We start from the raw sequence: 25,129 nt of genomic DNA, 5'->3' as shown, positions 1-25,129 counted from the left end.
AGAGAAAGCAAGCACTAAAATCCTACCCAAGTTGCATGCAAACAACAGAAGAGTGAGCCTGCAAAGGGAGACATCATGTACTCGTGGGTGGATCTCTACTTGTGGAAAACGGAGTCACACACTGATACCCACAACAATTGTTCAGAGCATACCATGGCATGGCTTATTTGTTCCTGTCCAAGCCTCTAGTACATAGTATACCATATGAATGGTGGGAGAGCAAATTGTGGGTAAGCAAAGGTGGGTTGGTTTGATTTGACCCCACGAATCATGTCTGCTAGTTCTCACCTTATTCTTGATGGAAGTTACCGATTTGGTGGAGCAGTTTAATCCGCCTAAAAGAAGATGGAAAATTCATATCTGGGATGCATGATTTGCAAGCTCTGTTCACAGACAGACTGGCCCATTCTGACCACAAAGTCTTCGGACTTTTTATGTGCTGCCACATTTAGAATATATTATCTGGCAGCAAAATGCTTGTTTTCGGAATCGAATCATCAACTGCAGAGGCCAAATTTGACAATGCCCATGTACTAGTTCAATGAATGCTGGACCAGGACCCCAGACAGCCAAAGATTTATACATTTTAACTAGGCCAAAGGATTATTTCCCACTCAAACTATGTTGAAATCTCAAAACTCCCCCTGTTAATTTTAAAAATCTCATTTACTCACCCATAAACCGTTAAACTTAACTAACTCTTCTTCAATTCGATGAAGACACGTCTTCATCGATGACGACCCCTAAAAGTGTTGATAGTCATACGATCGGAAGGAAGGGCCATCGAGGAGGGAGAGTAGGTGCTTGAAGAGCACCAATCGTTGTCAAAAAAATTGAATCTAAAGTTTGAAAACCCTAAAAAGAAAAAATAATTTTTGAAAATTTGGATTGAAGAAAAAGTATTAGTTTGTAGGGTTTAGAGGTAAAAAATAAATTAAATTTAAGTTTATTTTTAATATTATAGATTAAATAACAATTTTGCCCCTGAATCCCTCAATCTATCTTTTTTTTTAACAATCCATGGGTAGTTAAATGCGCTTTTCAAAGTTAACGGATGAGAATTTACAGAAAAAGCATACCTTGGTGGGAAATAGTCTTTTGGCCTTTTAACTAACCAGAAATCCTAGTTTGCTATCCACATAGAGAAAGCCAGTAAACAGATTTCATGTGGAGCCTAAAAGCTCTCCACATGGGATAAGGCATTATTGCAATAGCTTGCTTTCTTTATCTCCTTGTCTTTCATACCTCGGTTTCATCTGGAAGGGAACCCGTGAGAGCAATAAAACAAAAAATAAAAGTAATATGATCTAATATCGAAAGTGACGCCCAACAAATATTACTGTTGAAATCATCTAGTTCATGATGATGGGTTTAACACTGCTCAATTGAACAAACCGTAAATCAAAATGCATGGTTTGGGTAAGTAATTTCCATCTTGTAAAAGCGTTTCAAAGCAGTTTTAAAGATATAACGACAAGAATACAGTCATATCACTCCAACCTTGGGGAAAACAAACAATGGTTCAAACAATAGATCAATAGGGTTCTTTCCAAGTCTCCAGAAGCTCTTCTTGCATTTCTCCCGTTTTAACCTCTCAGGAGAAACTTAGGAGTTTTCTCCTGAGTTTCCTGGATACAAGGCAATCAAGGAGTGATCTCAGTTAACAAAGTCTTGAAGATTCAGCAGGACATTAACAGCATCTTCACTTATCAGCATTTGGTGGCTGATCTTCATCTTTCTTCTGTTGGGATGACTAAAAATTAAAAAGGCAGACGATACTACAATAAGTTGCAACATACATGATGTATACTTCTGATATCCATAAAAACAAATAATAAGGCAAACATAGATATTAATGTTATAACATAGATATAAAATCAAAATAATGTAAAATCAGTCATCCATTCAAATTTTACAGAAAGTTCTAATTGGCAAACCTCAGGCTGGGCTTGCAGAGATGCAATCAGATCTTTCACTGAAGGATCATTTGGATCAACTCCTGGAAGCTGTGAAGCAATAGGTCAGGATATAGGTTTATATGCTGCCATTTAGTATAAAGTTCATTTATACTGATGAAATTACACTTACTGATGTAAGGATAGATGAGACAAAAGACTGATCCCCCAACACCTTGTTTATATCTGATGGGTTTGATGAATCTTTTGTATCTTCTTGCATAGACATTTGAAGAGCTGCTTGCAGTGAAATAAGTCAATGGAAAGCAAAATGTTAATTCTTCAAAAACTAGAACTTTGTCAGCATTTTACATCTTTGCAAATCTCCATATAACATGCCAGTCAGGAAAAATTGCAGTATATCTTAAATTGTTTAATAATACCTTAAGTAATAACAAGAGTTTAACCCAGGAATTCCAATAGAAAGGAAGACATGCCACTAGCAAAAGCCACTATGATTTCAAATTAAGACTGCATGTATTAGTGTCAGTTTGCATTCTAGAAACAGAATGCATCTTACCCTACATACTAGACAATTTAGGAGTCCAACATTTTTTAAAAAGTTCAAGAAAAACCAAAGCAGCCCATACATGAAACAGTACCAAAATAGACCATGCAATTGCTTAATAAATTCATATTTAGTTGCAGGTACGCTGAAATTACCCTAAACAAAGTAAAATCTAACCTACTCATTTTATGATTGTTCTGAAGTAAAAAAGGAGTACAAATAAACCAAATATCATCAACATGGAAACCCAATTTTGGAATGTATTATTTGGACTTCATTTTGGTTGATTGAGTTCCAAATCAGCGGGAAGTGTCCATGACAAATTTAATACACGGGGAAAAAAATGACGGCAAAAGTAATGCAGATTAATGGCTTGTACATTCTACGTAACTTAAGATGCATGCTATGACAGAAAAGAACCTACCCAATGCCAACTCCTTGTCTTCATTAGTTGCATCTGACATATCAGCATCAACCACGGAAACATCAGATCCGGGAATATTCATGGACATAGCAAAAGCCTGCTCCAGTAATGCATTCTCCTCATCCTATCACAACAAGCATTCTCAAAACCAAATTCAAATGACATTAAAGAAATATTTCACAGGAATAATCTAAAATGGTTCTCCATTTATTAACCCTCAAACAACACACATGCATGCCCAACCATGTACGAAAGTAAAAAGAGACACCAACCATCGGTTCAGCAGTTTTCTCTGTTGCTTCAGTAGCTGCATTAACATTCTCAGTCATGGTAGCATCCTGAGAATTGGCAGAGGGCTCCTCCACTTTTCCTTGTCTAGCAGCTTCATCAGCAGCCCTCTTGGCAGCAGCTTCTTGCCTTGCTCTCTCCTCCTCCATAGAAACTCTGAGGGCCAGAGCTAGCTCGGGATCAATATTAGGATCCACACCAAATTCAAAGTCAGAAACACCACCAGCTGCCGCAGCTGCAGCAGCAGCAGCAAAGCCACTTCCTCCTTCACCATCTACATTGAATATGGGTGTGCTGCAAAAAAATAAATAAATAAATAAAACAAAACAAATCATTAGTTCAGTGATATGCATAGGAGTTAACTATTTTGTGGTTTCACCTACTTTCAAAAAGCAAGTAAGCGACATGTTAATCTCATATTCCTGATTGCTTATAATCTCAACAACTGTTACTATAAGCTCTTGCTTTATTACAAACAACAATTTATGCAGTACTAAGTTCAAAATAACTGAAACATGTAAGCTGTTTCCCATTTAGATGTCATACTTGTTCATTCACCATTTTATATACATGCTAACTCAAATTTCTTGTAAAGTCACAGTAAACTTATCAATTTTTAGATTTGCAACCATAACTGAAACTAAGGCCACAAAGCAAACAGGAAAAAAAATCATACCTTATGAGTACATCAGAAAGAGCATTAGGACCAGGAGGAATATGAACTATATGACTGCTTTCATTGTTACTTACAGCAGCAAGTAAAACCTCCAACTTCTCTCGCTTCCCATCGTCTTCTTCACCAAAATTAACAATGTCAAGTGCTACACTATTCTTTTTCAATTTCTTTCCTATCATCTCCATGACCTTCTTATCGTGTTTGATTGGACTGCAAGCATAGAGCATTAAAGATAATTATATCAATAAAAATGAAAAATAAAAAACCTTTAGATACCTTCCGGCAAAAACTATGATCCTCTGGCGTTGGTTTTTGTTTTGGCGATGCTTAAGAGCAAGTTGAGCAACCTGGATGCCAGCTGCTAAGTTCATCTCACCCCCCATTTCAAGTTCTACACCAGAAGCAAGAAATTGGAGAGGGAGAGAAAGAATTTTAAGTCATAGATTATTTCATTGACTTCATGAATGTGTGAAATATAGACCAGCAGAATATCTACTAACAAGGTCACACTTCAGAAAACGTCAAAAATTGTTTAAGCAACTGACTAGAACAGACTTCTTTCTACTAAGTGAACAAATGAAAATGTACTTGACACTCAACAAAAGGTTGCAGCAATATGTTTCTTTGTGACAAAAAGCAGTCAGATTACAAAAAGAAGTGCCAAGCCATATCATGACATCCTTACAAGCTTGCATACAGTAGCAACCATATCAAATATCCATTCACCATATGATCCATCAATTTAGGAAACCCCTTTTCACAGTAATACAGAATTCAAACATTAATTTGCAATTTAAATTCTAAGTAGTTTCATATTCTTGCTTGGTGGTTTAACATCCAAAACCCTTGCCTAAATCAGATGTATCCTTATCTCTTTCCACAATAAATAGTTCTGTTTTAGTTCTAGCCATAAATAACTAACATTGCTGACAAACTTTTCACCGATTCAAACTCAAAAGCAACCTTTAACAACCCTTAATAATCATACTAACGAGCAAGTACAAGCTTTTCACAACTATTTCAACCACCCTTAGATTCAACAAACCAACTCCTATCACACCACAATCATATAAACAAAATGTATATGAATTTATCTGATTTCTATCATCATAGTAACACGTCAAAGCTTTCCATTACCATTTCAACAACTCTTAAAATCAATACGCAAACTCCTATTGTATGCAAAATTTTGTAATTCTTACCATACCCTGCATTCTTTAACACGAAAATCTTGTTGAATAAACGTACCTAACTTAAATCCAAAGAAAATCATCAAAATTAAAATGCATACCATGCAGACAAGCCAATATTTTGCCAAGATCGGTTGTAGGCGTAGTTAAAACACGAACCCCTTTTCCGGCCATCGTCAAAATCCCCACAGTATTCTCCGGATTAGACTATTCGACATCAAAACACAGACAAAACTATAATCATCACATCTAATGAACAAACTTAAAATTTAGAAGAAAAAGAACAAGGAGACAGTCATTTTAACAAAATTACTTGTGTTTTGGCTCCGCAAATAAGACTAACGGCGTCGGATTGAGCTCGTAATCGAGAAGGAGAGTAATCCCCATTTCGCATCCATTCTGAATTGTCGATGCATATCATAGTCGCCTGATTTCATAGATTTTGGAGAGATTAGATTGTAATTAATCATAATGTTAGATAGAATAAGGTTATTACTGACCTCGAGAACCATCGTTACAGTTGGATTTTATGCTAATGCTCCCTCTCGGCTTGCAGCGGAGGTTTTGCTCGGTTTCTAATTTCTATACAGTTTTTGGATCTTACCGGAGCTTTCCGTATATCTTATACGATGCCGTTTAATCTTCACTTTAACGAAAATGGATGCTTCCTGTAATATTATGATGGCCAAAGTACACCCAAATTTTAGTTGAGTTTGGAAAATTAAAACCTAGAGGGAAAATTGTAGTTTTTCAAAGTTTTATTATCGAGAAAATTATTAGTTTTTTAAATTAAAAAATTTATATAAATTTTTAAGATTTTAGATTTACTAGTAAAAAAATAATTTTACCCTTAACTCTAACAAAAGTTAGTCTATTAGTGGGTACTAGAAATTTTAAATTATCATGGGTGTGTTTTTGATATTCAACTAAAACTTGAGTGGGAATAATATACCCCTAGTTAGTAAATATGAGAACATTAAAAAAAATGAAACAAAAATTATACAAGTATAATATAGTAAATGATGAAAAATACATTTATAAAAAAAGGTTGTAAAATTCGGATACAAAAAAAATGAAATATGTATATATCAATTTAATACAACATATTGTCAATAAAATATTTACAAAAATACAGCAATATAAAACATAATTTTAACAATTTTTATAAATATTTCAATTAACAATTTAAATGTATAGTATCTAATTTATTATTAAATCTAATATAATATAATATATAATGAAGGTTCAATCATTAAAAAAAATTATCGAAAGATATTAAAGATTTAGATGATAAAAATTGAGTTTTTTGTCTTATATAATTATAACATTATGATAATTAATTAAAAATATAAGAGATATTTTCGTACTTTAAAAAATTCATTAAAAAAGAAAAACGTAAAAAAGAAAAAAATAGGTATTTAATACAGAAAATACATAAAATATATATTTAATATGTTTGAGGTTCAAAAATTAAGAATATTATGTTTAAAACACGAATTAAATATGAATGCAAATTAAACACAAATAATTCACATTTTTATTAATTAAGAATATACCTATCTATCTTTAAGCATTATTTATAATTTTTTTAATATTATGAGATTATCGAAAAGTGCATTTGATTCAAAGATATATATATATATATAATTTTAATAATTTATCTTTTATTATCATGATTCTCAAATAATAAAAAATTTTGACATTCGATTATCATAATAAAATAAAAATACTAGTATCTTTAATTAATATGATAAATAAAATAAAAAAACAATTTATATTATATTAAAAATATTTAAATAAAATTATATTTTAATATTTTTTTTATATGGCTAATGAAAAAGGAAAAAAAACTAGCCGCTACAAGTGGGAACATAAATATCATATATTTGACAAAAATAATGTTATATCTGTAATTTTATATATAAATAATAATATATTATCATGTAATTAAATAATTAAAAATTAAAGATAAAATAATATCTAATCATATGATTATACGTTATTATTTATGTATAAAGTTATATATAAAATTATATTCATAATATTATTGATTTGGTAATTTAGAAAAACATACGTATTTCTGCAGAGGAATGATGTAATTTTATACAAGTTTTATGAGCAAACCTCTGGTTGACCTTGCAGGGTTGCAATCAGACCTTTCACTGAAGGATCATTCGGTTGACCTCGGCCTGTAATCGAGATGGGGAGTAATCCCCATTTTCGCATCCATTCTGAATTGTCAATGCATATCATAGTTGCCTGATTTCATCGCTTTTGGTCAATCTAGGTTGCAATCAAAAGGGGCTTCAAATAATCATAATAATAAAGCAAATTGAATAGATTACTGACCTCGAGAACGATGGTTTTGTTAGGGCTTTTGTGCAGGAAAAAGAGGAAAGTTTGGGAAAGCCTACTATGTCCCTGCGAATTGAGAGTTCCTCGGAGCAGAAGCTTTTGCTCAGGTTTTTTATATACACTACGCTTTAGTTTTCAATAATATGCATTCTTTCATATTTGTTATTTTTGTATATTACCTTTTTATTGAACAAGCCACAAAATTGAACCAGCGACTTCAATACCTAGTATGGCACAATGCATAGAGAAACATCTACAAACCCACAAGCCTTGGTTAAAATGTAATGCATTAAAAAAATCTGGTTCAGTAATTAACTAGCTCTGCAAATAGTGTAATACCCTGACTTGTCTGAAACTTTTACCTCTTTATTGAACAAACCTCAAAATTGTACAATGTGGCAACTTAAAGTATGCACATTTTGCCCAGGGGCAGTTCTACCTTATACAAAGAACAAATGATGAATAACAACACATGAATGGAGTCCCAAGCACACAAATGAACTGAAGTAAGTTTATACACCAGTTGTCGGTGCAAAAGTGATTCTCTGGTTCCTACTGACAGGTAAATGGACGTAAACCTCGTGCACCTCTGGTTTGAAGACCTCTCCCCTGTCTCTGTCTATTGCATAGCAGATGTAAACTGTCTCAACAACATTATCCAAGACATGGACAAAGAAACCCAACACCACAATTAGCAACACCCATGCAAGAAATCCCACAAAGTAAGCTTCAGCACCAAGCTTGCTTGCACCCTTTAAGATAGCACAGGCCTGTTTATGCACGTCCAAAATCAGATGAACATTGAAACAACAAAACAAAATAGTCAAAACGAAGAAGGCAGATAGAAATATAAGCAATACATAGATAGCTAGTGAACCCTTGGTCGGTGAAGTGACCTCAGGTCAGTTGTTCAAGCAGCCCCATTTTATACCTTAGTGAATACCTATATTAACTAAACTTACTCAACCGATGGATACATCAGTTAATCTATTCCCTAAATATGCAAATATAAAAGCTAATATGAAAGCATACAGAATTCAATTATCAAATGCTTAGACCCAACCAGCTAGCCTGGCTACTACTATTGTCCAATGTATGTCACAAACAACTGGAATTCATAAGGAGCCTATCCTAGGAAAGTATAATTAAATCACCGTCATGATGAAGGCTTGTAAATCATGAAAGAATTGCCTAACTATAAAAGTTCACTAAAGGGCTACTATTCTCCAATAAGAGAAGAGAAGATCTATCCAGGTCACACCACATGCCAAACACTGTAGTGACCTCCCAGCACTATCCATTCATGAAAATTTAAATATTGTAGATTTTGAATAATCTGCTCACCGCTATTGTATATATTGCTGAAACAACAAATACAATCCCAGCTAACAATCGAGTGGAGACAGTCTCCACAAAAACAGCGGAGAGAAGGTTGCGCTTTAGAAGTTCATAAGTCATTCTAGCTGATGTGCAGTAAGCTTCACCCGTTATTGCTGCAAAGGTGATGGTGAACTTGTTGAGAAAATCTACAGCTGACAGTAAGCCATTTACACAGCATCGCAGAATAAGGTTCACAAATCCAGGAACATCTTCTTGTCTTGCACCATCAACAGCAGCACGGACTACACGTACTGCACATATTAGTAGTCCAGATAGGCAAACAGTGCCAGAGGAGGGACCAAACGCATTCCTGCAAATATCACAGACACAACATGAGAAATATCATAACCTGATTTTCCTCCTCATAATATACTGACAGGTACTCATGATGGGGATTACAAATGAGTAAGAGATGGTAGGTCTGCTACTGCTATTACTTTACAAAGATGGTAAAGAAATTAAACAGAGCAATAACTGCCAGGGCCACTCACAAGTCAACAAATTTTACTATTAATAACAAAGCCAGCCCTCAGGAAATACATTCAAAAAAGTGGTGATGAAAATTTCAAATTCCGACTGCCAAGACCACTGCCACATGAAAAAGCTCAACATATAAATCTAAGTTAGTTTCCTTGAATGATACCCTGAGGATAGTTATGACTATCCTAATTTAGGATAGATAATAAAGGCATTGCATGAGCACTAAGATAGCTCAGTTGATAGTCAGTAGCCTTGGAGCAATCTCTCTCTACCCTAATTTCTCTAACAGTGGTTTATTTTAATGTGGGCCAATGCAAATATTGCCGCAGCCAGCAGTTAATCTAATCTCTTTCTTTTATCTTTTATAAATATCAAATAAAGAAATCTTCATTACTTTCTTGAATGCACTAGATTCCATCAGGAAAACATAACCTACTCAATGATCCAAGAAATTATCTAAATGGCATATCAATCTGAAAATTAAAATATTAAATAACATTATGAATCATGTTTTGCAGATTAACATTGTTTAACAATTCCACAACTATAGAAAGGGCCCAGCATATAATTTCAAAAAAGTTGAACATCTGAAAATTAACTCTAAGCATACTCCGCAAAAGTTCAAACACATAAAAATAAGCAAAATCGTCTGCAAGATCAATTCTTTAAAAAAAAAAAACCTGATAGTTTAGCTGAAAATTGATAAAGGTATAAAGAATGCACCTCAAAGAAGTTCTTATACTTCGCCTAGGTTTTGAATCCTCCTTCGAGAAATACCATTGTGCAATAGTCCCACTTATCACATAAGCTTGTGCTTCCACCATTGCACTCAAAGACCACAACATGGTAAGGATTGCCACTGCAAAGTAGGCAGGCACCCAACTATCTTGTTTCCACACACATTCATACTCTCCGTTTGATTCTTTGGCCACAATTTTCCCATTAAATCTTGCAAACACCAAGAACACAATAATCGGAGCATAATAGATAATCAATCCTAGAGTCAACAACGGTAAGGCCACAAACAAGCCCAAATTCTGAGACAAAGCATCAGAAGCAACGCCAATGATCTGAATAGTTAACTCAATTCTAGCCCAATTAGCGACAAATATCCAAACAATAACTCCAATTATCAAGAACAAAAACACAAGCACTAAAATTCTATACACCAAAGGGAATGCATCACTACAGGAGGAACTAACAGTACAGGCAACAAACCAATACACATTTATAAAAATGGGCACAATAACAAAGAACGGAAGCGAAACGTACACAATCTGTTTGGTATAATGTTTGAGAAGCAAAAGGAGAAAAAAAGAAATGGGCACGCTTAAAATTAAAGTCAAAACAAGGGTCCATGTCAAATCTTCGAAATAACTAGAACTCGATGATAATAAGGCAAAATTGACAGAACCCCAGTTGCTATAAACTGAAGCTGACTCTTTAACACAGGAACCTGAAGTTGAATTATAAACATAAGAAGAGACACTGGTAAAGCTAGAATTTTTATTACAAAGTGAGAATATACCCCAGGCAAAAGTTGCGATAACAAAAATAGCGAAAAGGATGAGAAAAAGGAGGTCTTTGAAAGGTCTGGGACCATAATTATAAGAGATCTGAAGGAACTGGGTAGGGTCGGGTTCCGAGGGATCGGGCTGGGAGGCGACTGAAGAGGGTTCTTCAATCGAGGATTTAGAAAGAAGAGGCTGAGATGGCGAAGAAGGTTCGTAAAGGGATAGGGGCTTGTTAGGGTCTTCTTCAGTAGTGCCCATTGAAGTCATTCGTGAGTTTTGTCAGCAGTTTGATTGAATTGGTGGGCTGAGATTGAGCTGGAGATGAGAGGAAGAAGACGCAGTGGCCAAATTGTTAAAGTTAGTGGATTAAAATAATTAAGAGAAATTAATTAATTGTTGTTTGGCGGTTTTGTTGATCCTGAGTTGAAATAGGAAACGGTGAAAGACAGAGATAGACAAGTGGAAATGGAACATGGTTTTGAAACATGGACTGATAGGTATAGTTCTAAACCTTTTCACAGAGAAATATTTATAATAATAAATAAATTTAATTATGAATAGGCCAAAACACTTATTCCCCCTAAATTTTAGTTTATTTTCAAAGTTATATACGTAATATTTTAAAATTTTAAATATTCACTTACTATTTCAACTCTGTTAAAAATTTATATTATATATAAGGGTTAACTTGTCATTTTAATAATATTATTAAAAAAATTTAATTTAATTTTATATCTATCTAATTTTTGAAAAATGATTATTTCTCTCTCTCACACCTAGGTTTCTTTTTTTGTTCTCCTCTCTAACCGTTGCTCCTTTTATGGCGACCTTCTCTTTCCATCCAAACTGTTAGTCGGCTCTCTCTTGTAATCAAGAGACGAAGAGATGATGAACTGATGAAGACAAACTCTCCATTTCTTCATCTACCAACAAAGAGAGACGAATTGTGCTCGTCTTCATTGACAAAAGACAATTTTAGATGATGTTTTGACGACTCAAGACAAATTAGACAATTTATCTATTAGATTTTAGATGCACTTTTGTCATCCCAGTGTTGGTGCTTTTGTCATCAATTAATCATTCTGATTGCTTTCGTTGCCATCTAGATCTGCTTTCATTACCATCATAGATTTCAGGTTTTGAAACCCTATGGTTTGAGTTTAACGGGGAAATATGAATTTTTCAAAATTTAATCTTTAGAGAAATTGTTAGTTTTCTTTAAAATAGTTTAATAATATTTAATAATAAAATGATGATTTTCTTTTTATTTTTAACAAAAATTATTTTATAGACAGATTTTTGGATTTTTGAAAACCTTATAAATATGTATTTATTTTACATTAAAACTTAGGTGGGAAATAGTCCTTTGGCCTTTATGAATACTACTTGGGATAATTAGAAGTTAATTAATTAATTAAAGGCCAAATCAATAATGCTCTGGCTGTGCTAGCATGAGACCATTAGTTTATGTTGTTAATATTGAAGCATTAAATTTATATTCTCCAACCAACGGTCCATCCCTAGATTGATTAGCTCAAATCAAAGACATTCCTCACTAATTAGAAGCTAGGGTTGAAAGTAATTTACTTAATTTAATTAATACCCACTAATTACATTTTGATGTGCCTTTTGACCATGCAATAATAATTGTCAAATGGGTTTGAATCAACAAGTTGCATAGACATGATCCAGTTCAAATATAAGTTTACAATTACACAATGCGTTGCATGTTAGAAATTTTGTTCTGACGTGGCAAATATTGATGTTGTTTTTAATTTCATAAAATTTGAATAAATATATAATCCAATGAATTATATTCTTTAATATTATCCCGGAATGTGCTAAATGGGATTTAATTTAAAATAGGTCAAAATATTTATTCTCATCTAAGCTAAGGTATAGTAAAAATTCAAAGTAACCCTTACCTATCTATGAGTAAAATTTTGTTTAAAAGCTCAATTAAATTTAAGGATAAAACCGTTATTTAATAAAAAAATTTCAAAAATATAAAATTCATTATATTTTTCTTCTTAGATTTTAAAAACTAACAATTTCACTCTTGTCTAAAGTTTTCAAACTTTGAAAAAATAGTATTTCCCTCATTAAACTGAAGGATTTCTTCCTCCCCACTCTAGCCACCATCTTCGACGAACAACAGTAGGTTTTTCTTCTTTCCAGCGATACCTCTCGGTCCAAAGTCCCCAAACAATATCTAAATAAAAAAATCAGGATGTTTGAATTTCATTGAGGAGGAGAGAGCTTCAAACTGATAGGTATTATTAAAAGAAGATGCATTGCCAAGAGAAAGAAAGACTGACCATCGTTTGCTAGAGATAGTAGCTGAAGTGGAGAGGAAGAAAACCCTAAATTTGAGGAGAAAATGTTACTTTTTAAAGTTTGAAAACTTTAGATCAGGATAAAGTTGTTAATTTTTAAAACTTAAAAGGGAAAATATAATAAATTTTATATTTTAAAATTTTTTTTTGTTGAATAACAATTTTATCTTTAACTTTAATTGAGTTTTTTAATAAAATTTTACTCATGAATGAATGTTTAAATTTTTATAAATTAAAAAAAATTATTTTAAGTTTTTACTATATCTCGTGTGAGAGCAAGTCTTTTTGGCTTTTAAAATATTATGTGAAAATTCTTAAAAGAAAAACCGAACCAATACATATCTATGAAAAAGTAAACCAATACATATCTTAAAAGATAATATAAAATATATGCTAGCTTGCCTAATCAATATGGATGGTCATGATCATGAAATAAGGCCAAACCAATCATTTTACCTTAAATTTTTTTTCTTTAAAAAAAAAAAAAAGATGATAATATTAAATATATGCTAGCTTTTGCCTAATCAAATGCCTTCCCTGTTGATTCCTGTAGAAGTTGTTTCCCGGATTTAACAATAAAGTCAGCTTGGGGCGTTTGAAAACAGTAAAGAAATGGGCATGTCTGAGTTTCAAATAAGAATTAAGAACAATATCAATTCCTTTTCATTGCCTAATAATAAACATATTTGAATCTATAACGGTTGCTGGATACAGAAAGCCCACAAAGCACATACAATTTTTCCAAGCGGTACCTATGTCTAGATTTAATTAAATTTCATGAACATAATACAATGAGAAACAAAAGTGAATCAATTACCTAAAAACATTAGCAAACTCAAAACTGAGGAACTTCTTGTTTATGAACAAAGGAGCCTCATCATTCCTCATCCCACTTGCTCTTGGGTATCTCTCCAGAGTCGGCAATTGTGACCTTTTTTCTAGGCTTTCCACTGTAGGTTCCGGCTCCGCCTTCAATTGCATACAAGGTGTCCATGCCTTGAACAACCTTGCCAAATACAACATGTTCCCCGTCCAACCTGCAGAAATTATATAAATGAATAAGATATTCGGCGTTTATCAGGGGCTTCATACAGAAACCAGCCTGCATCCCGACATTACATCCTCAGCTCAGAGTTAAGCTTTAACTTACAAAACCCAATCACTCAATGAGCAGTTCATTTTCAGTAACAGAACTGGAACTAAGATAAATCAACAATGCTAGCAAATGACCCTATAAATTTACTAAGTATGACATCCTCCTATTTAACAACTCAGTTTTCAAATCCACAAAACAACAAAAATCAACAAAAGAAATGGCAAAGAAAAACGACAGAAACAAGATAATGATTCCTCATGCTCCAAAAATGAATCAACAGAACAGGTTATCAGTACACCTTTACCATGTAGCTAAAAAAAGGGAAGACGTAACTGTAAGTATGTCCAGTTAATCATGATGCTTGTTACAAGTTCAAAGTTTAACATCCCGCACAAAATTCATAGATAGAGAAGTGGCTACAATACATTAAAACTAACCCAGATATATGAAAAATCTTTCAAAACAAATAAACCAGATGAAGACTAAAACCATATTAGCATCCAAGCCGCTGAGGTCCATGATGATTGCATTATATGGATAAGAAAAGCCAGTGTTCTGAATTTGTTAACTTTTTGGGCCAAAACCTTCCAACAATGTGTATATACAACAATTCCATAATTGCATCTTAATTTTCCATCATATCACCAAAGAATATCTTACCAACCGGCCTTGACTGTGGTGATGAAGAATTGTGAACCATTGGAATCAGGTCCTGAATTCACCATGGAAACAACACCTAAAAAGAGAGTTTAAATAACCTGTGAGAAACAATGACAGAAGCCAGAAAGACATAGCTGCCAAAATTAGGGAAACTAATATAAAATAAAATAAAACAATCAGGAAAATTAGTACATATTAGATCACCTGGATGTGAGTGCTTAATCTTAAAATTCTCATCAGGAAAGGTGCCACCATAGATAGACTCACTTCCCTTTCCATCACCATGAACAATATCTCCACCTTGAATAACAAACCCGGATATGATACGATGAAATGGTGTTCCCTTGTAGTGAAGACGTTTCCCACTAGCCCCCTTCCCTTTTTCCCCTGCAATTGCAGAGAATAATATATACTAAGCACATTGCCAATGAAAATAGCCTCTATCAATATAATTTTGAACTAAAAGATAAGAACCCAAGTACCTGTGCATAATGCCCTGAAATTTTCTGCAAACAAAAGAACTCAAGATTAAGAAAATTAAGGGGAATGCTAACCAAAACAATCTTTAAACACTTGTTTGTGGATTAACTTCATATTTCTAGACTGCCCATTACAAAAATATCAACAAGCCATGCTGAAATGTATTATACAGAGTAAGTTCCTATAGTACACCCCGAAAAATTAGGCAGTCACTTAGACTTGCAACAAATATCCACATAGATCAACAAATTAGTGGAAAGCCAGAAAAACAATATATCCCTAGAAAGCAGGGTCCTGGAAGAGGTGTATGCATAAAGTGATATTCCAATGCATTTCACAAGAACTGGCCACTGACAAGACCCCAATGAACCGCAATTCTCAGATCAACACCTATACTGTTGCCCCAATTAATGTCATACAGCCTTGGTACACATTAAGCTAAAGCCAAAGATTTCTAAAAGCAAGTGTACCCTAATAGTTCACTAGCTTATAAATTCAAAGCTTGAATTTCTTGAACTACATATGAACCAACAAAGTAAGAAAATTGACTTTCAGAGTGCCAAAACCAAGCTTCCAAGATTGTGATAAAAAAGTAATCACACAGAAGATTGACAACATACCAACAGTTTTAGGAACAACCTGTCCATACAATCCAATAACGATCCTACCTGCAAAATCAAGAAGAGAATTGGAAATAAATAAGATGAGACAAAAAGAAAAAGACACAATTAAGTACTGCAACACTGTCTTATAATAAAATTCATGTAAAAGTTGAACTACACACATTTGATGAATATCAATATTGCATTACTTTTGTAATTGCTCTAACATTTATATTAAAAGACAAAACATTTTGCAGTCATATCACTGTCAAAGAGCAGTGTGGATGAGAAAGAAGTACCTAAACGCTGTTCATCAATATCAACATCCAAGTACACTCTGTGCGTAATTTCATACACCTCTTCCACCTTATTTTCCTCCTAAGCGTCAGAATAAAAGGAATAGAACTGTACTTTAGTCATTACCAGACAATTAACTAATATTAAAAACAGTATTAGCCAAATGAATTTGAAGTGATGAAAAAGTATGCCACAACTTATCAGCAGTTTCATGACACGATGAACAATACATTTCCCATTTTTGGATTCCATTTCTGCACAGCTTAAAGCAACACAAAAAACAAACAGAACCGATATTTTAACGGGGAGTGCATTGCTCTCCAAATTGAAGGACAAACTATTTATGGATAACTATGAATATTTTACATGTAGTAAGACAGCCACAATTGCATACCGCGATAGTCATCAAATTCTAAGAAAGTTTTTCCCTTCTCCTACTTAAGCACCATAATAAACATTACTCCTCCACCCACCAAGCTATTCACTAAAAAAAACCAGTATCGGTAAACTAGTTACAGAGCTAAAATTACAAAACATATACCGGGAAGAAACCCCTAATCACCTTCTTCAAAAAATGATAAGAGAAGTGACCACCACCGTTAAAGTAGAAACAATTTAAAGTTATAAACAGATCAGGTAATAGTCTAATACCAGACCTTAACAATGGCACAACAATTTAGCCCTAAATAATATTAAACTTCGCCAATAAAATTTTTCGCCAGTGATCTCACGTCAAAATTCACAATCAAACAACATTAAAAAGGAAAATTAAAACTCAATTAAAAAAAAAAAAAGCTACATTGGCACTCTGAACAAAGAATAAAAAAATAAAATAAAAAACCGTCAAACCACTTGAGTATTACTCAAACACAGATAATCAGTTTCCGATAAAAAAGAAAAAGAAAAATTAGATTCAACAGAAAATACATATACAGATAAAACGCACCGGTTTGGTATGTATAGTAAAGGCGTAAACGAGGAAAATAAAGATGAGAATCAAAACAAGAAGACTTCGTGGCTGAACCATAAGCGAGATCTCTCTCCGCATCTTTGGTTCGGTTTTCTTCTCTTTCTCTTCTGGACTCAGCAATAAGCAGCTTTATTTGCTTGATTCTCCATCAATAAACAACTTCATTAAGGCAACCACTGGTTGCAGAGAAAACGAATACAGTACAGCGATTAAGAGAGAGAGAAAGCGACAGTGTCAGTGGCTTTCTAAGGCCAAAAGAGTTCGTCGCACCCAAGGTTTAATTCATGCCATCCCTAAGATTTTAAAAAGTAAAATATTCACTCATTTTCTATTTTTCTGTAAAAAATTATATTATATATAAAAGTAAAACCATTATTTTTTTTTGCTAAGTAGAAAAATTATTATTTTAATAGTAATAATAAAAAATATATAATTTATCTCATCTTTAATTTTAAAAATTAATAATTTTATTATTATCTAAACTTTTTTATATTTAAAAAATGAGTATTTTTTTCACACACTTAGGGTTTTTTTTTCTCTCTTTGGTCATCACTCTGTCTTTAATGACCTTTTCTTCTCACCTTAAATGTTAGTTAACTCTCTCTTTCCCTCTTAATAGATGAAGAAACATTGACAAATAAATGAAGACGGTTTATCTCTTCGTTTTCGTTTATTTGTCGACATCCTTTTATCTGTCAATATAGAGAGAGAGAGAGAGAGTCGGTTAATGGTTAAGGTGGGAAAAAGAGATCACTAAAGACAAAGTGAAGGTCAAAAAGAAAAAGAAAAACTAAGTGTTGGGAAAAATAATCTTTTTTTTTTTAATTTGAAAAGAATAAGTAATAATGAAGTTATTAATTTTTAAAATATAAGAGAAAAAATTAAATAAAATTATATATATTTTAATATTTTTATTAAAATAATAATTTTATATTTATAAATGATAAATAATTTCAATAGAAATTAGATATTAGGTGATTATTTAAATTTAGGATTACTGAACCTTGGGTGGAAATAAGGCTCTTGGCCGGATTTCTGATTGCAGTTGCTGGGTATCCCTGTGCAGACGCTGGAGAGCGGAGAGTTTGTGTCCAAATCTAAGAAATAATTAATTAAGAGTACACCCACCAAAGCCCGAAAAATTTGAACAGGTTTATGTATTTTGGGCTCACATAGAACAAAAGCCATTCAAGCTCAAAGCCAGATTAGGCCCAAAGATCATTAATAGAAATACAAATTTTAAAAAGAAATATTTTCTCCTTTAAGATTTATTTTTTATTTTTCGATCACTCCCTCCAATAGTCTTTCCCTTTCAATACTTTTCTGATAGTCTCTCTCTCTCTCCAGTCAATTATTCAAACTCAAGAGATGAAAAATCTTTATTATGAGACGAGATCTCATCTTCGTCTCTTGAGTTTGGATGGATGGTCGACCGGAGAGAGAGATCACCAGAGATGACATCGAAGGGAGTGGTTAGAGAATGAAAAATAAATCTTACGAGGACCATATTACTTTTTAAAATTTGGTATGGAGAAAAATTGTTAGTTTTTAGGGTCTATGAGATAAAATTAAATACAATTTTAGTTCTTTTAATATTACTAATTAAATAATAATTTTATCTTTAAAATTAATAGACGTAAAACTAATGAATGAATATTTGAGGTTTTAAAAATAATAGCGGAAAATTTAGGGAAGGAGTAAACCATTGGTGGGAAAAAGTCCTCTGGCCATTGTTTATTGAGCGAAGAGGTCATAGAAAATGGAGAAATTTCTGAAAAAAATATATAAATATAAAACTCACACTACATTCGAAATAAATAATGTATAAGTTTGTGACGTTCTATATTATAGTTCATATAGCTTATCACATGTTAGCCACCAAAGAAATTATTTATTTAATAAGCAACTTGATTAATATTTTTAATCATTCAACCTACTCTGAAACAGACTCCATTACTTTTTGTATTTTTAGGTCGAAAGACTATTTAAAAATTTGATGTATTTTTAAAGTCATAGTTATAAAGTTTAAAAAATTCGAAGTCTTATTCATAATTCAATTAGAGTTAATTTTTTTTGTTAGAGATAAGGGTGAAAATATTATTTTACTAATAATATTAAAAAATATAAAATTTATTATATTTTTTTCTTTAAATTTTAAAAACTAACAATTTCATCTCGATCTAAAGTTTTTTAACTTTGAAAAGTAATATTTTCTCTTCTCAAAACTAAAAGTTTATTTTCTTACCCTTTGTAGCCATCGATGACGATGCTTTTGCCTAAGGACACACCAATCACTATCTCTCACCCTCTCCGGCGTGCAAAGAAGACGAATCGATGAAGTATTGTCGCTTCGTCAATTCCAGACGAATAAATGAAAACAAGTCTTCGTTGATTCCAAACAACTCTAGATGATAATCAGTGTGTGGATTCAAGAATTGTCATCGGTGGTTAGAGAAGGTAAGAAAATAAACCCTAGGTTTTGGGAGGGGAGGAATGTTACTTTTCAAAAGTTCAAAAACTTTAAACATGAGTGAAGTTGTTAGTTTTTTAAAATATAGGAGAAAAACTTAATTAAATTTATATTTTTTAATATTATAGGTAAAATAATGATTTTACCTTTGTTTTTAACAGAAAATTTTAATAGAAGTTAGTTTATAAGTGAAACTTTAAGTTTTTAAAGCCTCATGGATACGCATTTGTAAGGACACACCAACCACTATCTCCCACCCTCTCCGGCATGCAACGAAGATGAATCAATGAAGTATTGTCGCTTCGTCAATTCCAAATGAATAGATTAAAACAAGTCTTCGTTGATTCCAAACAACTCTTCTTCAAGCTAAAGAGATAATAATCCGTGTGTGGGTTCAAGAATTATCATCGATGGTTGGAGAGGGTAAGAAAATAAATCTTAGGTTTTGGGAGGGGAGGAATGTTACCTTTCAAAAGTTCAAAAACTTTAAACATAAGTGAAGTTGTTAGTTTTTTAAAATATAAGAGGAAAACTTAATTAAATTTATATTTTTTAATATTATCGGTAAAATAATGATTTTACCTTTATTTTAACAGAGAATTTTAATAAAAATTAGCTTATAAGTGAAACTTTAAGTTTTTAAAACCCCGTGGATATGCGTTTGTCTTGACATTAAAACTTAGGTGGAAAATAGTCCTTTGGCCTATTTTTTATTTAGAATTTGCTTGCGTGTGCGATGAAAATATTTGTATCATACTAAGTATCAAATTAATTATTAATATTAATGTGTATTGATTATTTTAAACAATAGTGTTATATATATAAATAATACATATAATTTTATATATAAATAGTGATATGTTATTATATGATTATATAATTTTAAATTAGAGATAAAATAATATTTAATCACATAATAACATGTCATTATTTATATTTAAAATTGTACATATTATTTATACATAAAGTTTTATTGTATTTAAAATTAAAAATAAATGATATTAAATCATATAATGATACATTATTATTTACATAATATTATGTGTACATACTTTTGATATACAATTTAGATATAAAAATAATGTATCATTATATAATTAAATATTATTTTATTTTTAATTTAAAATTATTTAACCACATGATGATACATTATCTGTATACTTAAATTATATATAAAAATTTATACATAAAAATTTATTGTTATTATTTATATTAAATTAATAATTATTATAAATATTAATAACATTGTCGGTCTAATTAGTAAATACGGAAATGACAAAAAAATGATAGGAAAATTATACAAGTATAATATGGTAAATAGTAAAAAATATATTTATAAAAAAATTCATAAAATTTAGATACAGAAAATATACGAAAAATATATATACGAGTTTAATATAGTATATCGTCAATATTAGGTTTCTAAAAATATGATAATATCAAATATAATTTTAACATTTTTTATAAATCTTCTAGTGAACAATTTAAATGTAAAATATCTAATTGACTATTAAACATAATATAATATAATATATAATTAAAATTCAATCATCTAAAAAAATTAATATAAGAGATTAGAGATTTTGATAATAAAAAATTAATTTTTTTATTTTATATAATTATGATATTATGGTAATTAATTAAAAATTAGGAGATATTTTTATACTTTAAAACATTCATGAAAAATAAAAATATATATTTAATGTGTTTTAAATTTAAAAATTCAAAATATAAATTAAATACAAATAATTTGTGTTAATCCTAGCTAAGATTGCTGGTATGTTTATAGCACATTCCCTAGTCTAATATGTTAGGACATTCTTTACATAAGGGGTTATATTTCAATTGGAATGACTGACTGACTTTCGCAGAAGGGTATTTTTGGGACATGAATAATTATTATTTGACGTAGTTCAACTTCTAGAAAGATGGTTAATTTTGTTTTATCCAACTCGCTGAATGTGTAAGTTGTCAAATGTGTGGCTTCGCCTTCGGCAAAATAAAATATTATTATAATAATTTATATTTGAGGAATTAAAAGATTGCGAAAAATAATTTTAATTTTTTTATAATTTTATTTTAATTTAATAAATTTAGTTTAATATATTAAAGGTGTTTGATTAAATTTATTTTATAGTATTTTCCTTTTTTATTGATATTAGGGCGTGTTTAGTAAAATTACATTTTAAAAGTTAGTTAGTTTATATAATATTTTATTATTAAAATTAAAAAATTATTTTAAAATATATTATTTAGAAGATTATTAGATATAAATAATTATTATATTTATTAAAATTTGATAGGTATAAGATTACCTTGAAGTGGACGTTTGGTTATCTAACTCAGTTAATTTATATTTTATAATTTTTATTATTTTGTTTGGTTTATAAATAATAAATGATTACTGTAATATTTTATTATTGATTATGATATGACATATAATATAAAAAATAATTTTATTATCACATCATCATATGTATTAAAATATTATTAAGATAATCTTAGTTTTATTATAATTTTATTATAATTTATTAATTTTTCAATGTAAAAGTAATTTTTATTTTTAATTGATATAATAAATAACATAAAAAATATTTTAGAATAATTATACCTTAAGACATTTAAGTAAAATAATATATTATTATTCTTTTATTACATCTAATCAAATATAATAATTATTTGTATCTGCTAAATTGTATTAAATTTTATCAAATATAATAATAATTTATATCTAATAATCTTTTAAATAATTTATCTTTAAAGTAATCTTTCAATTTCGGTACTAAAACATCACTTAAAGTAAATGTCCTTTAAAAGTAATTCATCTTTCTAATAATCTTTCATTTTTTTTATAGTAAAAGATTATCTCAACAAAACGCATCCCATAATTTTTTATTATAAAAAAGTAAAAATTATCACAAATATAGATTATTTTGAAAATTATTGGGTTTAAACTATTTTTATTTTTAATAAAAATTGGTATTAAAATATTATCAAAACAAAAAACGCTCCGTAAAGGTAATTCATTTTTTGGTAATATTTCATTTTTAATAATAAAAAATTACATCAACCAAATGCATCATGTAAAAGATTATTTAAAAGATTATTGAATTTAAACTATTTCTATGCTTGTTAAAATTTGATAAATATAAATGGTTGGATAATCTTTATTACAAAAAAATGAAAAATTACCACAAAAATGAAAGATTATTATATATAAATTATTATTATACAGAAAAAATTGAAAAAACATAAATAATTATTGTTTTTAATTTGATGTAATAAAAAAGTATTAGAATATTATTTTAGTATGAATTTGATACATTATTAAATAAGACTTAAACTTATGTTTTTTATATATAAAATATTTTTTTATTATTTAAATTACCCTAAGGGGTTTTTCGTCTTTCAAACCTATTCAATTAAAATAATATTTTATTATTTATTTATTATTATCAATCAATCAGTATAATATTTTATGAGTAATTATATTATTAAATATAATAATAATAATAAATATAAATAAAAAAGCTTTAATTTTTAATAATAAAAAATTATTCGAACAATTATCACTTTAATTCCATTCACATAAAAACATATTTTGAGATATTTTTTAATAAGAATAATATTATGTGTACATATATTAAAATAAAAATTATTTTATTTTTAATTTAAAATGATTAAATTATATAATAATATAATATTTATATATTTAAAAATATATATAATTTTATTGATTTGAAACTCTATATACACAAAATATAATATAAATAATAAAATTATGTGTACATATAATGTTAGTAAATTTTTATATAAAAAATTGATATATAGTTAATAATTAGATGATTTTAGATGATAAATAAAATAATATTTATTATAAAATAATAATAATATTATTTATATATATTATTTATTTATGTAAAACTGCTTTGCTTAAAAAATAAAGAAAACCTGTGTGCTGAGATCCAACCGCTGTAGAGTACAACTGTATTAGATCACGAGGTTCACTTGGATTTATGATTGAACGGCGGCTGATTATTTTATCGTTAAATATATAGATAATAATTATAATTATTTTATTTTTAATTTAAAATTATTAAATTATATAATAATATATTATTTATTTATTAAATTATATATTTAAAAAGTGAGTATATATAATTTTATTGATTTAAAATTTTATATCAAATATGCACAAAATATAATAGAAATAATTAAACTATGTAGGTATATAATGTTAATAAATTTATATATAAAAAAATGATATATAATTAATAATCAGATGATTTTAGATGATAAATAAAATAATATTTATTATAAAATAATAATAATATTATTTATATATATTATTTATTTATGTACCACTGCTTTGCTTAAAAAATAAAGAAAACCTGTGCTGAGATCCAACGGCTGCAGAGTACAACTGTATTAGATCACGAGGTTCACTTGGATTTATGATCGTACGGCGATTGATTACATTTGAGACGCCACGTGGAAACTCACCTCACCGCTTCAAGCAACTGTCTCGCCGTACGCTTGACTAAACTGCAACGTTGTAACGACTTGTAAACGTGCCATCACGGTCACGTGTCAAAAGAAAACTATATTTGGCGCCACCTCACCAATTTGTCACAACTTTTTCAGAAAGTACAATTACTTTATTTTTTAAAAATATTTTTTATTTTCTTGCAAATTAAAATCGAAAGGCTATTTAAATTTCAGTTTTTTTTAATTTTATTAGAAAGTAATTTTAAGGAAAAATTAAATTAAATATCTAAATTTATATATTAAAAACAAAAATATCTAACATTATTTATACAAAGCAAAAATCCCAATTATACTGTTTAGTTGATGAATTATTCGCTCAAGGCACTGTTTATGATTTATTTTTTATATAAATTTTATTATTTTCTTTAAATATACATATAATTACTTTTAAATTAACTACCTAAAAATAATAATATGAACATTTAATTTAATATATAAATACCATTATAATATATGATTATAATGGTAATAATACTTGTCGAGTATGAACATTTTTCTTTTTAGTATATAAATTTAGATCATTTAATTTAATTAATTATTTATTTTTAAAAACATGTTTTAAAGACATATTTAGTTTAGATAATATATTATTTGCAAAAATAAAATTATAATAAAACTAAAATTAATTTAATAACTTTTTAATATTTAATAAATATTATAATTATACTATTTTTATATTTATATAATATCTCCAAATCCCAGGCCCTTTTATTGTCCTGTATAGGGAAACAATACCATGTTTTAATTAGTTTCAAAACAAAAATTTTATTTTAAATAAATAAAATTATATCTATTTATTTTTAATATATAAATAATATATTATTATATAATTAAATAATTAAATAATTTTAAATTAAAAATAAAATAAAAGTGACTTATATAATAATGCTTGTAACATCA

General features: G+C 29.6%; 3 protein-coding genes across 4 annotated transcripts; all 3 read right to left on the bottom strand.

The window, feature by feature from the left end:
• Positions 1–1,308: 1,308 nt before the first annotated feature.
• Positions 1,309–5,700, bottom strand: LOC123213565 (26S proteasome non-ATPase regulatory subunit 4 homolog). Of its 2 annotated transcripts, none has more exons than XM_044633024.1 (10): positions 5,542–5,700; positions 5,355–5,468; positions 5,143–5,248; positions 4,128–4,242; positions 3,852–4,061; positions 3,160–3,469; positions 2,888–3,011; positions 2,089–2,192; positions 1,938–2,006; positions 1,309–1,753 (listed from the first exon to the last, which is right to left on the bottom strand). In XM_044633024.1, the coding sequence occupies exons 1-10, from the start codon at positions 5,551–5,553 to the stop codon at positions 1,703–1,705; spliced, it is 1,215 nt and encodes a 404-aa protein (XP_044488959.1). In that variant the 5' UTR covers positions 5,554–5,700; the 3' UTR covers positions 1,309–1,702. The 2 variants fall into 2 exon arrangements, with proteins under 2 accessions (XP_044488959.1, XP_044488960.1); XM_044633025.1 differs by having other exon boundaries at positions 1,309–1,741.
• Positions 5,701–7,741: 2,041 nt separating this feature from the next.
• LOC123213564 (CTL-like protein DDB_G0288717) lies at positions 7,742–11,255 on the bottom strand. The gene is made up of 3 exons (XM_044633023.1): positions 9,980–11,255; positions 8,741–9,086; positions 7,742–8,166 (listed from the first exon to the last, which is right to left on the bottom strand). Exons 1-3 carry the CDS (start codon positions 11,035–11,037, stop codon positions 7,909–7,911), a joined length of 1,662 nt encoding a protein of 553 aa, XP_044488958.1. The 5' UTR covers positions 11,038–11,255; the 3' UTR covers positions 7,742–7,908.
• A 2,491-nt stretch (positions 11,256–13,746) lies between these two features.
• LOC123215066 (peptidyl-prolyl cis-trans isomerase CYP21-1-like) lies at positions 13,747–17,493 on the bottom strand. The gene is made up of 7 exons (XM_044635120.1): positions 17,188–17,493; positions 16,244–16,322; positions 15,963–16,010; positions 15,345–15,368; positions 15,067–15,249; positions 14,863–14,938; positions 13,747–14,143 (listed from the first exon to the last, which is right to left on the bottom strand). Exons 1-7 carry the CDS (start codon positions 17,287–17,289, stop codon positions 13,984–13,986), a joined length of 672 nt encoding a protein of 223 aa, XP_044491055.1. The 5' UTR covers positions 17,290–17,493; the 3' UTR covers positions 13,747–13,983.
• Between the last annotated feature and the right edge of the window lie 7,636 nt (positions 17,494–25,129).

This window comes from Mangifera indica, chromosome 4, assembly GCF_011075055.1.
Source record: "Mangifera indica cultivar Alphonso chromosome 4, CATAS_Mindica_2.1, whole genome shotgun sequence".
NCBI lineage: Eukaryota > Viridiplantae > Streptophyta > Magnoliopsida > Sapindales > Anacardiaceae > Mangifera > Mangifera indica.
The sequence above is the reverse complement of the archived record's forward strand: the minus strand, read 5'-3'. Positions and strand labels throughout refer to the sequence as shown.

Bases quoted from the DNA above. Each gene is read 5' to 3' on its own strand.
- LOC123213565 (XM_044633024.1), bottom strand. The intron at 5,249-5,354 runs GTAATTTTGTTA...GATGTCGAATAG, and splicing joins TTTGCGGAGCCAAAACACAA to TCTAATCCGGAGAATACTGT. The intron at 4,243-5,142 runs GTATGCATTTTA...CTTCTGGTGTAG, and splicing joins AATATTGGCTTGTCTGCATG to AACTTGAAATGGGGGGTGAG.
- LOC123213564 (XM_044633023.1), bottom strand. From the start codon at position 11,037: ATGACTTCAATGGGCACTACTGAAGAAGACCCTAACAAGCCCCTATCC. The intron at 9,087-9,979 runs GTGCATTCTTTA...TGATATTTGCAG, and splicing joins AGTATAAGAACTTCTTTGAG to GAATGCGTTTGGTCCCTCCT. The intron at 8,167-8,740 runs GTGAGCAGATTA...GTGCATAAACAG, and splicing joins CAGCAATATATACAATAGCG to GCCTGTGCTATCTTAAAGGG.
- LOC123215066 (XM_044635120.1), bottom strand. From the start codon at position 17,289: ATGCGGAGAGAGATCTCGCTTATGGTTCAGCCACGAAGTCTTCTTGTT. The intron at 15,250-15,344 runs GTACTTGGGTTC...CTGCAATTGCAG, and splicing joins TTTCAGGGCATTATGCACAG to GGGAAAAAGGGAAGGGGGCT. The intron at 14,144-14,862 runs GTAAGATATTCT...TAATTTCTGCAG, and splicing joins ACCACAGTCAAGGCCGGTTG to GTTGGACGGGGAACATGTTG.